The sequence below is a fragment of the Vulpes lagopus genome, chromosome 24 (assembly GCF_018345385.1).
Source record: "Vulpes lagopus strain Blue_001 chromosome 24, ASM1834538v1, whole genome shotgun sequence".
In the NCBI taxonomy this organism is placed as follows: Eukaryota; Metazoa; Chordata; class Mammalia; order Carnivora; family Canidae; genus Vulpes; species Vulpes lagopus.
The window spans coordinates 19,553,811-19,568,638 of NC_054847.1; the positions used below are offsets into that span (position 1 = coordinate 19,553,811).

Sequence of the window (14,828 nt, forward strand, 5' to 3'; positions counted from 1 at the left end):
AGCGATAGGAGTCTATTAATAATACATACGTGGAATTTGGCTAGCGAAGCCATCTGCTGAAGGGCAAAGAGCTTTGCACTTTAGAGTAGCTTTCCATAATCAATAGTCCCACTCTATTCAATAAAAAATTACTAGAGCATAAAATATATAAAGCTTGATCCATTCCCTTTATTTTGGTCGTCTGTTCAGCAAAAAATGACAAGTTAATTCTTTTCAAAATGCATTTACAACTTTAAAAAGACAACAGACATTATCATAAATTAGTCATGCTGCAGTACACTGATTGTTAATATACACACATTTAATTTGAATACCTTGCACTAAGGTTTCAATTCTAAGAGTGTTTGCACATCTATATATGCTTAGTCAAAACATGACCATTAACTAATGCAATTATTCTTTCAGTCTGTCATCATTGAATCACTTAAGATTTTATTCCACGTTGCTTTGCTTTAAACCCAAGCCTTTAGAAGGAGAAAAGAAATCCACACTTTGTAAGCAATTCTAAGCCTTGTGAAAGTGATAAAACATATATTCTAAAGGGCAGAGGTTCCTAGAAAACTCTGATGGGCCTGCCATCCTGTCGCCATTAGAATCACTTTATGGCATATTAGTAGGATGGAGGTCTTTCAAAAACAGTCACCAAATGTGCCTACTTTTCTAATTTTGGCTTTGCTAATTTAGGGTGTCTCTACTCGTTGCTTCACAGCAATGAATCCATTCCTTACTCCTCTGCCTTTCCCCTTTGCATTTGAAGAGTAGCTTGATTACAGGATTCCTTGAATTAACACCACTGTCTGGAAGACAAGCTGGTTATCTCAGCAATTGAATTTGGGGGCCTTGATTCACTTTTCCTACCCCAGAATTTCTCTTCTGTATCTATTAATGGGAATATGTATTTCTATCTTTAGGATTTTCTTTCTTTTATTTAATCTTGATTTCTTCTTTAAGCTGCATACACCTCCTTCGAATGATAACATATTTAATATTAGCTTTTTTATAATTTATTTATTCCACTATAGTTAACATTACAGTGTTGGTTTCAGGTGCACAATATAGTGATTCAGCAATTCCATACATCACCTGGTGCTCATCACAAGTACACACCCAACTTTTAGTATGTATCATGTGGATACGTTTATTGACCATTTCCTAAGAGGAGACGTACATTATAGGGAACACATGAGGAGACTGGACCCTAAGTTTCAGGCATGAGACACAGATTTAGAAAGCAGATTCTAGAAGGTTAATGAAGAAAAACTGAATTTTAGAGTTACAATTTTAGAGTTACAAATTTGATTGCCCTGATATTTGGGTTATTGTCCCCTTTTCTGGCCTGCCTCATTTAAGAATTCAATGCCAAAAAATTGTGGTGCTAATACTTGGGGAAAAAACAATTTGGAATCACTCTTCATTTCTCCCTTTCTCTCCCATCCATATCAAATCCATTAGAAGCTGTCTCTGCCTCCTAGTATATCCCTAATCTGGTCACTTCTCACCACATTCGCTATGATCAGCCCAGTTAAAGCCACTATTGTCCCTCCTAAATTCAAATTTGTCTTCCTTCTTCACATCCCTCATTGCCTATTCTTCACTCAGTAGCCAGGATGATCCTTTAAAAATTTAAATCACATCATATTACTCTCTTTCTCAAAGCTTTGCAATGATTTCCCAGCACATTTGGAGTGACACTCATACTCCTAACTCTGGCCTACAGAGGTGTTTATAGCCTGGCTCCTGACCATTCCTCATTTCCTTTCCCTCTTATCCTGACCTACCTGGCCCAGCCACACTGGCTTCTGTGATGTCCTAGAAAGTGCATGCAGTCTTCCTCCCTGGGAACTTCAGGCATGCCCTCCTCACTGCCTAGAATGGTCCCTGCCCACTTATTCACTGTGCTCATTCCCTCATGTTCTTCAGGATTCTGAAGACTTCCCTGGTCATGGCACTGAAATAGCTCTTCTGGTCCATCTCTTTCTTCTCTGCAGTGTCTGCTGCCATGTTATGTGTGAGGCACTTCTGTCTCTCTGCCCCACTAGAAGGCAATCTTCTCAAGGTCAGGAGCTTTGTCTTGCTCACTGCTTTGCATTTCTGTTGTCTGAAATCTTTCCTGGCACATAGCTGGAGCTCAGGATTTACTCAATGAAAGAAAGGATGAGTGAATGTGTGGTTGCATAAGTGACTCACTTACTAGTTGGACAGGCTATTTTTCCTAGGGAGTCTCGTTTTTTAGCTCTTTCCCTGCTTTCAGTCTCTCTTACGTATCTGTATGTTAAATAAAATGCCCTTGCATGAGTTATTTTCCCTGTGCATTCAGTATTGAGTTATCAGCATTTCCCTTCTCCGAGGTTGGGGGTCCCAGAGTGGCTGGCAGTTTGCTCTTTCACTAATAGTGGGAATATGGGAGTTTTCACATGAATGGATCATAACAAGTTTACCTAAGATTCAGAATCACCACGGAACAGTGTGAAGAATTTGGTTTCAAGCCTCTTTAAAAAGTTGTCTTCTGTAATTTTTAGTGGGAATTTTAATTTTTATAGTTAGAGACTTTTATTTGGCTTATATATTATTTCTTTTTTTAATTCACAGTTATATCCTAAAAGTACTAAAGTTTAACCCAACGTGACCACAGTGCTCTAATTATATAAGTGGGCTGTAAAATATTCTCAAAATGTATTTTTCATTTGAGACAAAGAAATAAAATAAAATAAAAAATATTTTTTATAAAATAAAAAAATAAAATTTGAGACAATAAAATAAAAATGTGGCAGTGCCAAATATTATCAGTTGGTTGTCACTGGCAATATCTTTGTCACCAACAAAGGGAGTTTTTTTGTTTTTGTTTGGTTTGGTTTTGCTTCAGTCCAGAACACACTTCCTCAGGCCATGACCAACATTTGCTTGTCCTCATAATATTAGGCTGGATAGGTAGCTACCTAGTCCCAACTGAACCTATTTTCTAAATCCTTTGACCACGTTTCTTTGGTTTGTCATTCACAATTTAAGTCTTCCTTTCATTTTCACTAAAAAGATGTGCTATGGAGTCAGATAAATCTGACTTTAAACATTACTCTTTCAATTACTTATATGACCTTGGAAGAATTATTTCTTTTTTATTCCAATTACCCCATCTGTAAAAGGGGAAAGAGTATCTTCCTCATAGGGTTGTTGGGATGATTTAATGAAGTAACCCACCTAAATTTGTTAGTGCACTGCCTGGCACAGAGTAGGCATGTAGAAAGTATTGGTTGTTGTTATTGTTACTTGAATGATATGTCATGAGACTCAAGGAGCTCAAGTAAATTAATACCTTAGCCATTGTGGTCAGCCAGAAGTTTGAAAAAAGCAAATGGATCCTACACATTTGTAGGATGAGGATGGACTACTGTTTTTCATTCCGTGGCCCTCTTAACTCTACTTGAGGCATTTCCACAATAAATTTCAAAGTGCTGTATACCCACAGGAGGTAGGACTCTGGCCTTTGAGATTTCCACATTTCCCTTCTAACTAGAAGGAGAAAATGAGGGTATGTTAAAAGGCATCAGAGGTGGGGGAGGGAGGATAGAAAAGGCCTGGTTTTTGACAGGAACTTCGCCTTTGAAGAGAATGTCCCAGGCGGTCAGGAAGGCAAGTTGTCTGGGGGCCTCCAGCTGTAACAGCTTCTAAAGGAGAACGAGTACCAGTTAGTCAAGAGGATCCCTTTGTTTTCTCCTTTTGTCAGTTCCTGGAGACACTTTCCCAGGTTGATGGAGTTCAGGATGTTCACTTTTCATCATTGCAGGGTGATTTGTGACTAAACATAGTGCTTTGAAACAAATAAAGAGGATGAGGCAAGATGGTGAAAGACAGGCATTTTAAAAAGGATTACAGAAGTCCCTTCCTGGTGTGTGTTTTCCCTCTGCCACTTGTTGGACTGGTGTTTTCTCTGATGAGGTCAACAATAGAGATAGTGATAAATGCCTTCTATTTCTTTAGAGAATTTGTTTGCCAGTGAATGGAATTTGGGTGTTGTTGGTTAATGAGCTACTGACAGGGTTTTTGTTACTTTATATAAAACCATAGTCATTAGACTTTTCATTTTTCTCTGTAACAACTTCCAAAATTCTTCCATTGCTAATTCTTAGAAGGTCATGATAAATTAATTGAAAAAGCTGTGTGGCCTGGTCCTTTCAGACAAGCAAATTGCTTTGACTTGTTGTACTTCTGAACTCTATGTTTGCTGAACTTTGGTTGCTGGAAGTTAGGCCATGGTATTCCTGGATCTCTATTATTAGGACTTGATGAAATCAATGAACTCCTCATACATAACACATTAATTTGTGTGTGTGTGTGTGTGTGTGTGTGTTTTCTGTGGAAGCAAGGAGCAAAAGGTACTTGTAGTAGGATGTAAACAGGAAGGGATTTAGCATTTATTGAACATTTATTATATGCCATGTTCATCATTTGGTTTTATTATACCCATTTTACAGATGAGAAAACAGAACTGGGCCACGGTCACATGTGCCTAATACATGGCAGGGCATAGGTCAGCTGAGCTGTAAATCATGCCTGTTGTCTATACCACACCGTTCCCTTTTCTGCCTGCCTTATTTGCTAATTATATCCTAGGAGACGCCTACATAGTTCCTGTATCTGACTCCCTGCTTAATGGCCAGGGAACTCTTCTGCTAGAGAACCTATGGAGGAAAAGGGTCTGAAGTGAGACCTTGGTAACCATCCACCCCAACAAATCCTTACCTCCTGATTGCACTTTGCCCTAGAATACAGAGTCACATGCCCTGAGACTCAGATACATGAGGGACAAGCCTTCTGCTTGAGTGACCATGGAGAACAGTGTGAGAACTTTGAGTGGGGCAAAGAGGTTTCAGAACCTCACCTCTGGAGAAGGCCTGCCTTTGGGAAGAATCATACTTTTCTTGGTCTCTCACACCCAGGAATTGGAAACAGATTATTGTCTGTATTGCCTGCATTAAGCAGGACCTGCACTCTGCACTCCAAAGTCTTGCCCAGCCTACTGACTAATTTTCCAGCCTTGGAAAACCATGTGAAAATGAAGTAGGGAGGCAGAGGGAGAACAGTTGTGTTACAACAAATACCACGGAATTGTCCAAAGCCTTTTTCTACAGTGGACTTTTTATAAGACATATGATTGTCAAATCTCAAGCTTTTTTAAAGTGATGACATGTATTGTGAAGGAGTTTGATCACTATTAAGTTTGTTAGAGATTTGCTTTCTTATTTTGATGTCTGTGACTTAATTTTATGCTAGTTTCTGTAAGGCAAGGATTTTGGTGGCACACACTTATTTTTATTGCTGTTTTTTTTTTTTTTTTATTTTAAGCAGTCACAAAGCTGAGATATTTTTCCCCAGATCTGAAATGGGACAGCAGTTATGAGAATGTTCTTAGGTTTTGTTTATTGTTCTAGAAGTTAATGAGACTATTGGTATTTATGTGAATGCTGTAGGGTTCTTTTTATGCTGTGGGCTTGAAGAATGTTGTAATAACCCCCAAAAGGAAATTCTGTCTGAAATAATGCTCCAGGTCTGAGCACAGCGTTGTTATAGTTGTTTTGTTTTCCGCAAGTTATGTACAAACTCCATTATGTTTTCTCCCCTTATTTGTATATGTGTGTGTCTATTAATATGTATCTTAACCCATTATAAACCAGGAAGCTATATTCCTAAGTCAGTTTAAATAACAGCATGTCTATGTATATAAAAAAGCACCCATCCTGGGTGGGTTGCCTGGGTGGCTCAGCGACTGAGCATCTGCCTTTGGCTCAGGGCGTTATCCGGGGATCTGGGATCGAGTTCTACATCAGGCTTCCTACATGGAGCCTGCTTCTCCCTCTGCCTATGTCTCTGCCTCTTTCTATGTGTCTCTCATAAATAAATAAATACAATCTTTTTTTTTTTTAAAGTACCCATCTGTTAAATATAGTGCCACATTGTCAACTCATTTTTAACATGTACATCTTTATCCCATTGGGGTCAAGTGGAAATACTTTACTATATCAAGGAGGTTTAAAAGTTGGTCATCTCTTTTTAAAATCATCTCTTTTTAAAATCATATATCCCCAACTTCACACATTACTAACTTCAAAAGGCTGACTTTCACATAGTTCTCCAGATGTCTGTGAAGTGATACCCCATGACAAGTTCAGCTGGTAGGGAACAAGTTCATCTGGTTTCCACCTTCTTCTTCTGATTCTTCACTCTCTTATGGCTTCAGGGCTGAGACACAAACCCTATTTATCCATATTTCCTTTCTGTACTCCTCTCATCCCATACTGCTATCATGAGAGGCTGCTGTGTTTTCTTTTTTTTTTTTTTTCCCCTAGGAAATAAAAGGGATTTAGTGTTCAAAGCCAGTAGACTTCCTTATCCATAGGTGAAGATTTGGCCCTAGAAAGAGAGATTATTACATACATTTAATGTCATGACTTATATTTTCTTTAGAATCTTATATTTTCCTTACTTATTCTTTAAAATAAATCAAATCTAACAGGTATTCCTGGAGGACCTCTGAATGGAAAGAATGCCAAGTCTCTCTTCTCCTGGAGCAGCAGGACCCCCGCTGGCATGTGACAGGACCCGTTTGTGGAGGCGGGATCCAGACCCGAGATGTATACTGTGCCCAGAGCATACCAGCGTCCACCATACAGAAGACCAAGGAAGGTAGGCGTCCTGTTCTGGGGACAGACGGTGCTCTTGTTGGAGGGCAAATCACCTCCAACACCATCTCCTCATGTTCTTCTTGATGTAATGGGCCCTCAGCACTCACAGATTTAATATTTGATTTATTGAGAATTTGCAAACCAGTCCTAAGTTCTGCTACTTGCAACAATTGGGGATATTTAAAAAATGATAGCAGTAATAATAACTTCAGACTCAAGAGATCATTGTGAAAATTAAAAGAGAAAATATAACTAAGCGCTATAGCAAGAATAAATGCTATAAGCTGAGAGAGGCTGTTAGGCTGGAGTGAGTCAACTCCTCATAAATTAGTAGCATTCTTTTTTGTTTGTTTCTCTCTAGAGAGTTGTTTGTGTTTATTTGTGAATGTAGGAATTTCTACAGACATAACCACCTTCAAATGTCAAGGATCTACTGTTTTACTGGCAAGTTTTAAATAATGTGAAAAGAAGTAGAGAAAAGAGGTAGAGGAGTAGGAAAAACAACTTTTTCCACATTAGGCTCTCTGATAGGCAAGTAGTCCATTTGTTTCAGAGTTTAAGATATTGATGACAGATAGGGACTGAAAACCTGGCCCAGATTAAGTCAGTTGATTGAAAGCCAAAAGTGAGCAATACCGCTTCCACTCTAGAAGAATGTGTGGCCTGTTCCAGTCACATTGGAAGACAGAACATTGCAGAAGTAGTCAAAGTGGGAATGTTTTCTTGAGTCTGCACATAAATCCTCTACTGTAGAATTTGGTATAAAAGCAAGATGAAAGCTTTCTTGGTATGGAAATGCATGTGTTTTACCCTATAAAGCTTTTCATACCAAGTACATTTGGTGGTGGTGGTGGGGGGAGCACATGGCCTTTCAATATTCCGGAGGTATCTCTGACCCTAACCTTGGATAATTCACCCTCTCACTCATAGAGGGATTATCTTTACAGAATCCTTAGTGTTTGCTTCAACAACTAAAGTTACAGTGTCTCATTTACAGAGTTGGAGTCATTTTAAAAATAATTACATTTTCTTCCTTATCTAATGTCACCACTGGAAACTGGCAACTTACACTTTCTGTTCTAGGGTAGAACATGATTATGCTTACTTCTCTGACTTTGGAGAACAAAATTTAGATAAAGAACTCTATATTATTCTTTCAGACCTTGATAATTTTTTTATTCTACCTCTTTCTTCCCTTTTACTGTTTTCTATAGTACTAGGGTTTTCAGAGGTTAGCAAATGCATTGAGGACATAGTATTGCTTACTATTTACCTTGGTAGTCATTAACAAAGGTTTTATTTTGGTCTTATATGAAAGTGAACAATAAAAGTTGTTGATCTAGGGGACCCTGGGTGGCTCAGCGTTTTACTGCCTGCCCAGGGCATGGTCCTGGAGTCCCAGGATCGAGTCTCATGTCGGGCTCCCTGTGTGGAGCCTGCTTCTTCCTCTGCCTGTGTCTCCGCCTCTCTCTCTCTCTCTCTCTCTCTGTGTCTCTCGTGAATAAATAAATAAAATATTTTAAAAATGTTGATCTATTACTTTCCTTTCTTATAAATGCCTTAATTTCCTACAGTTATCATCTATAGATATGCCTTGACATATCTGGCAACATGAGAATTTCTTCTTGGCTCAAGTTAAACATAAGAGAACAATTGAATTGCTATTGTAAGGGACCAGTCAGTGTGTTTGCTCAATGAAAGAGGTCAAATTTAAATATTTCTAACATTTTCTGTTAATACAGTAATAAAGGCTAGCATTGGTAACAGTTTTTGCATTTCAGTTTTTGTGAACATTGGCTTTTCTTTTTTTAAATATTAGATTGTAGAGGGAGAAGAAATTTTAATAGCGTTGATTTTGGAAACTCTTTTCTCAATGACAATTGACTTTCCCACAGGTTAATTTTTCCTTAGACTCTAGGATACTTTGTTTACAATCTCTGAACTGAAATTGCTTGACTTTTCTTCTCTACAAAATCCCACCATCCACTGTAAGTTAGCTGCTCTGTATTTTAAGAACCTGATCTTAGAGAAACACAACCCTGGGTAAAACACTACCACCACCCCTAGTGAACCAAAACCAAAACCAAAACAAACCCCCCAACCAAGACCCATTTCCATGGATCTCTCATGCAATAGTATGAAACAGATTGTAAATTCCAGAATACAGGGGGCGGGGGGCGGGGAACTAAAAGGATAGCTATTTCTCTCCCAAGTGCCTCTAAGGCTCTTGCCTGGGCTGGATGCTGAGGTAGGAATTCTGACTTTGACACAGTTCTGTTAGCGACTTATTTTTAGTGATGTCCCATTCCCCATTTGACCTCAATTCATGGTGGTTATAAAAATGGCATAATATTTATGGGATATTTACCTAGTTCTTTTGTTTAGTGTTCATGTGATGTTTTAAATACAGCCAAAAAAATAGTGCTGTAACAATCAATATGAGAAGCATTACCCATAATAGTAGCCAAGCCAATAGAATTGGGAATGAAAATATAGAAGGATATTTATGATTTTGTTCACCAGTTATTGTTGTAGAGAGAATTGAGCTTGTCTTGTATAATTCAGAAATACCAGCAAGAGTAATGCTTACCTGGAGGTCTAAAAGTTTGGTTTGGTGAGACCATTTTTTTCTTGCTCTTTTCTCAAATGAAATTAAAGCCACTCAGCCTCATTCAAGCATTGTTTCTCAGGAGATAAAGCATTGAAATAAAGAGGACATCTGCAAAATCTAATAAAGATTTGGGACATAGTTATTTTCCATTCATGAAAACATGGCCTGGAGACTGAAGTATCAACAAATATGGAGTGAAATGACATGGAGATAAAATGTATTTTTATGGTGAGGAAAATATAAACCTTCCCCCCCCCCCCCCCGCCCAAGAAAAAAAACTAAATAAAACATTGGGGAAAGGTATTGGTGCAGTTGCAGTTAAGAACACTTCCTGAATTTTTTTTGTATTTGAGATTCATTATTTGGCATTAAATGGGCACAACTTTTCTAAGGATGGGACACAATTCAGCTTTGAGTTGTCAAATGCATTACTTGCTTCCTCCACTACAGTAAGATTAAGTAGTTCTTAAAAGTCCTACATCTTTATCATGTTGGGCCTAGAGTTGACAATAAGGAAATACATGGTCAGATAAGAGATGTGTCCTGGAAGATTAAGTAGTATATGGAGACTTAATGTATTTTCTGTCTAAGAAGTGTGTATGGAGACTTAAAATGCTTGGATTGCAGGCTCTAATTTTTACCTGTATGGAATTTTGATAAGTTACATGATTGTTGTTCCTGTCTTATAGTTCATTGTATGATTTTTAAAAAGATTTTATTTATTTATTCATGAGAGACAGAGAGAGGCAGAGACATGAGCAGAGGGAGAAGCAGGCTCCATGCAACACCCTGATGTGGGACTCGAACCTAGGACTCCAGGATCATACCTTGAACTGAAGACAGGCACTTAACTGCTAAGCCACTCACGCATCCCTCATTGTATTATTTTTAAAGATTGATTTGGTTAGTAAAATCAGTCTTTTAAAAAAATAATTCATTAAGTGCCAGCTATATTTTAGGCTATGTACTAGACACTGTATTATGAAGATGCCCCTCATTACTTGTTTTTTTAATTGGAACAACAATTAAACTAACAATTATGCAATAGTGTCATAAATAATGTGATCGTTATATGTATAATATGACTAAAACCATTTAATGATTCCTGAGGGTTATCTTTATAAAGGAGGTAATGTTTGAAGAGAGTTTGTAGGATCATTAGGAAAGAATGTTCTAAGTGGAGGGGCAGAGGGGACATATGGAAAGGAATAGAGACATTTGTGTTCAGTGGTGGCACGTGAATTGGTGTGAGCGGAGCACAGGGAATAAGGAAGTGACAGTGACACTGGAAATCTAGTCCTTTTGTACTATTCTGGAGGTAAGACTTGGCTTTTGAGATATGGGTACAGCCTTTCTTTCCCCACTGCAGGTTTTTAAGCAGAGAAGAAATCTCATATTCTTAGCTATATAAAAGAATGCATAAATATCAGTATACCAAGAGAATTCTTGCGAGTGCCCATATCCTACTTGCAAAGTTATCTGGTTATCCAAGAAGTTTTTGAGATATGAAATAAAGTAATTTACATGATGAACAGATGAACAGATTTCTTAAGGGGCAATTGAAGGAAATATCTATTCCACCATTATTTGATGGCCTGTCTTTAGAAATTGGTTTTAAAGTCAATAAGCTTATTTCGGTGTGAGAATAAAGTTTAAGGAAAAAATGCTCTTAGAACTTCCTTTAGTGTTGGTTTTCAGAGGAGAAATGGGTTTGTAGGACTTTTTTTTTTTTTTTTTTTTTTTTTTTGCTTTAAGCTAAGAGAAACTGATAACTGGATGAAATTATCTTTGCTTATTAACAGCAGGCTAGTTGATGGCAGGTCACATGAGACCAAAAGATAGAAGACAGTTGGCCTGTAATCATTCCACTTTGGGAATATCCTCAATTATTGGAGTTATGGGTATAGGAGAAAGTCAGTTTATGTATACTTCATATGTATACACATACACATGGACACACATATGTATTTCAAATATTCTCCCCAAACATTCTCCCCAAAAGTGTGAAAGTTAAAAAAAGTTTAGAAAAAGAATATTAGATATTCTAATATCTGTCTAATATTTAAAGGCAATTAGGTTACCGTGATTAGAAATTCCTACTGGTTCCGTTTCATCACTTATGTATCTCAGTTTAGTGATTTTTTTTTTAAATCAAGTATAACAAACTTATCTTGGTGTGATATGGCAAATGTTTGTTGAATTACTATCCTTAGCAAAACTATTGATGAGTTCTTACTTTAGCACTCATTAAATTATCAAGCTGTTCTTGACATTAAAAATGTCTTAATTTACTTAGCTCAAGGTATAATTCATATGATTGGAATGGGAATGGGAGGGAGCTGCCCTGGACGAATGCTAGAGGTGGGATATTTGAGGAGAAAGCCTAGCATTGAGTAGATGCTACTCCTGGGAAAAATAAATGACTTGTGGAAAAAGAAGCCTTTTAGATGACACATCCTGCCTAATTTGATCTCCTTAAGAGGGAGAACACAGGTTCTTCTTCATACAATGTATTATTTTTTTTCCAAAATCCACATGACTGAATTGATAATTCAATACCATGTGTTAATGAAATCAAAACATGTGGCATCATGCAGGAGCAAGATTGTCAAGAACCTAGAACTAGATGTGTTTGGATTTTTCCAATTCTTTTACCAGTGATATTTCAGCTTTGCTAATCCTGTGGCACTAAGCTCATACCCCTGTAACAACACATCCCTTTTTGCCTGATATCCAGCCATTGATATTATTGCCCTTGTCACCCGTTAGGCTATAAAGCCCTTGAAGGCTATTCATGGGATCCTACTTTATATTTCCAAGTGCCACAGCCCATCACATAAATGGAAAATTGCAAATGTATATGGAATTCAAAATGAAAAACTCATTTTGTGAGAAACCAATACGTTAAGTTTTGTTGGATTCCTTTGCTTTATGGACAGAGCAGAGAAAGAAATTGCTTTACTGTTAATAAACCCAAAATGATCTGCTATTTGGATGTCATCATTCCTTGTCAAGCCCAGGTGGTCCAGAGGGCCTGGAATGGAATCAGATAAAATAGAAGATCTGAGGATCATAAAGTGATGGAAATAGTCCATGGGGAAAGATTGAAAAAGAATGCAAAAGAGACGACAAGGAGGGTCACTGGCCCAGGGCGGTCTGCTTGGACTCAAACAGTGCATTTACTGAGTGATCCTGGCCCATAACATTAGGTAGTTGGTTTCTGAATAATTTCCAAAATATATTCCTCTTGTTCTCCAGAGAAAAGAGATTTTAGAAGCCACAAATGATTTCAAATTATTTATGTCCATCTGTTTTAGTTATTTTTATAAAGATTTTATTCATTTATTCAAGAGAGAGCACAAGCAGAGGGGAGTGGCAGAGGGAGAGGGAGAAGCAGACTCCCTGCTGAGCAGGGAGCCTGATATGGGGCTCCATCCCAGGACCCTGAGATCATGACCTGAGCCTAAGGCAGATGCTTAACCAACTGAGCCACCCTGGTGCCCCTTTCATCTGTTTCAGTTTTGTTCTTCAATAGCCTAGGAGGGAAGATGAGACAGTCAAAGAGTATGTGCAGAAATGACCTGAGTACCTTAGGAGAAAATGAAAATTTTAGGGAAGGTGAGATTAAACTAGTGGGATATAGAGTAGGTTCATGAAGAAGAAAACTTTTCGTAGACTTAAAAGAAGCGCAGGTGTTTAGACAGGTGATTATATGGAGGGGACAGAGTCCCAGGTGAAACAAACTATTGGAGTAAAGGCACAGAAGTAGAAAGTCATAGTAGAAAATAGAACAAAACCAATAATGAAGTGTGACATGAACAAGGATCAGCTAAAGGTAAGTGCTGTGGATTTAAAGTAGACAGATCGAATTCTAGGCTATAGTATTGGGCCTTATAATGATCAGACCATGAGATGGGAGGGATTAAAACTATTACATTCTTTATCCCTGTCCAATGCCCCGGGCTCCAGTAATACTGAACACTTTCTTTAACTCTCTAGGCCTGAGGAGCCAGTCTCTGTATGACCACTGACCTATAGTCTCCCTCTGCACCCCCTCCCCCAACACAAACTTACTCCCTGGCTCTAACCTATCACCTGGATAACACTTACTTCTTAGAAATTACTCCTCTGGGAACCTTTAGAGACTACAGAGGGTCTCCGGTCCTCAGTAGTCAAAGCACTTTATCTCACTACAATGCAATTGCTTGTTTGTGCGCCACTAAGCAGGCTACTACGCAATCTCAGGAGCCGTATCTGTTGTTCACTGTTGTTTCCCCAGCACTCAGCACCATCTCTGGCACAGAAAGGATATTTGCATTGAATTTAAGCTTTGCCCCTTCTCATATTCCTTTCCACCTTCTTTCTTTCTCCTGGTTGATGCTCTCTAAGCACCATGGATCTACTTTCCTAATAGGAGCTACCTGAGGAGTAACTGAGGAGCTAAGGTGTTGGAACCTGGAAGTGGAGGACACTTAGCTCCTTAAGGTGTGAAACTTCACCAGATGGAAACAGGATTTAGGAGGGAGCCAGGCTATATCCAGTGCATCTGTATATCATTCCAGCGTATTCTTGCAATCCTCCCAGAGAAATTGTTTTCCAAATGCATGAACCTATATATAGGTTCAATATATAGGCTATATATCTGTGTGATCTAATGCAAAATGGTACCCAGGACAATCACAGATCACATAGCATTTCTTCATGTTTCCCTTGCTTTGGTCCTCCTACTGTCTCCCCATCACTGCCTCCTCACCTGTTCCCTCCAGGTAAAGTATTAACACCTGAATCCTCATAGAAGGCTCTCCTTTTTAGAGGACTCAGGCATAGCAGAACCATTAATATGTGTCAAAAGAAAGAATGAGAGACACTGTTTTGAAGGATTTTTCTCTACTGATCTAGATGGGACTTGGTACCAACCTGAAGTGCGGCGGGGATTGTGAACAATTCTTTTTGTCTTTCCTTTTCCTTGTCTCCTCTCTCAACCTCATTTTTCTTCCTCTTCTTTTATATATTTTCTCTTCCTCATCATCCAATTTTTTTTTTATTTCTGCCCCCCTGCTCGTCTTTTCTTCTTTTTTTTTTCATCTTGCGTAAACTTTGAGAGCAGCAACAGTTTTAGTAACTAGGGTAGACTTCACAGCAGTTAGCACACTGCCTGGCCAAAGGCAAATAAGATCTCAATGGGTATTTTTTTGAGCAAATGAATAAACCCCCTGCATATAGTCTTACCATTCAGTTTTAGGCATTTCTTTTCACCTTGGAACAACTTTTCCCTTTATTTCCATTGTTCACATACACCTGCACTTCATTAATGAACAGTTAGATTCTCCTTTTCAGGGTAGAAGATTGCATTTAGAAAAACATGCTGAGACTGGTGCATTTACAATCTTTAGTTGAGTGTCTTACTAAACTTCATTTTGTCAGCCGGATTAGATTTTTCATGAACACCAAGCCAAGAGGTAATGAGGTTCCTCTTGGCAGTGCAATTTCTGAAACAGAGTTACTCCTTCCAAATCTATTTCTCCAGCCTCGTTGAATAT

At 38.3% G+C, this 14,828-nt stretch overlaps 1 protein-coding gene across 1 annotated transcript in view; it reads left to right on the forward strand.

Annotated features, from left to right (window-relative positions):
* The window catches only part of THSD7B (thrombospondin type 1 domain containing 7B), a 732,294-nt gene that overhangs the window by 181,897 nt on the left and 535,569 nt on the right, over positions 1-14,828 (forward strand). The window contains exon 4 of the mRNA XM_041739265.1: positions 6,509-6,678. Coding sequence (XP_041595199.1) covers positions 6,509-6,678 — 170 coding nt within the window. The remainder of the gene's footprint in view (positions 1-6,508; positions 6,679-14,828) is intronic.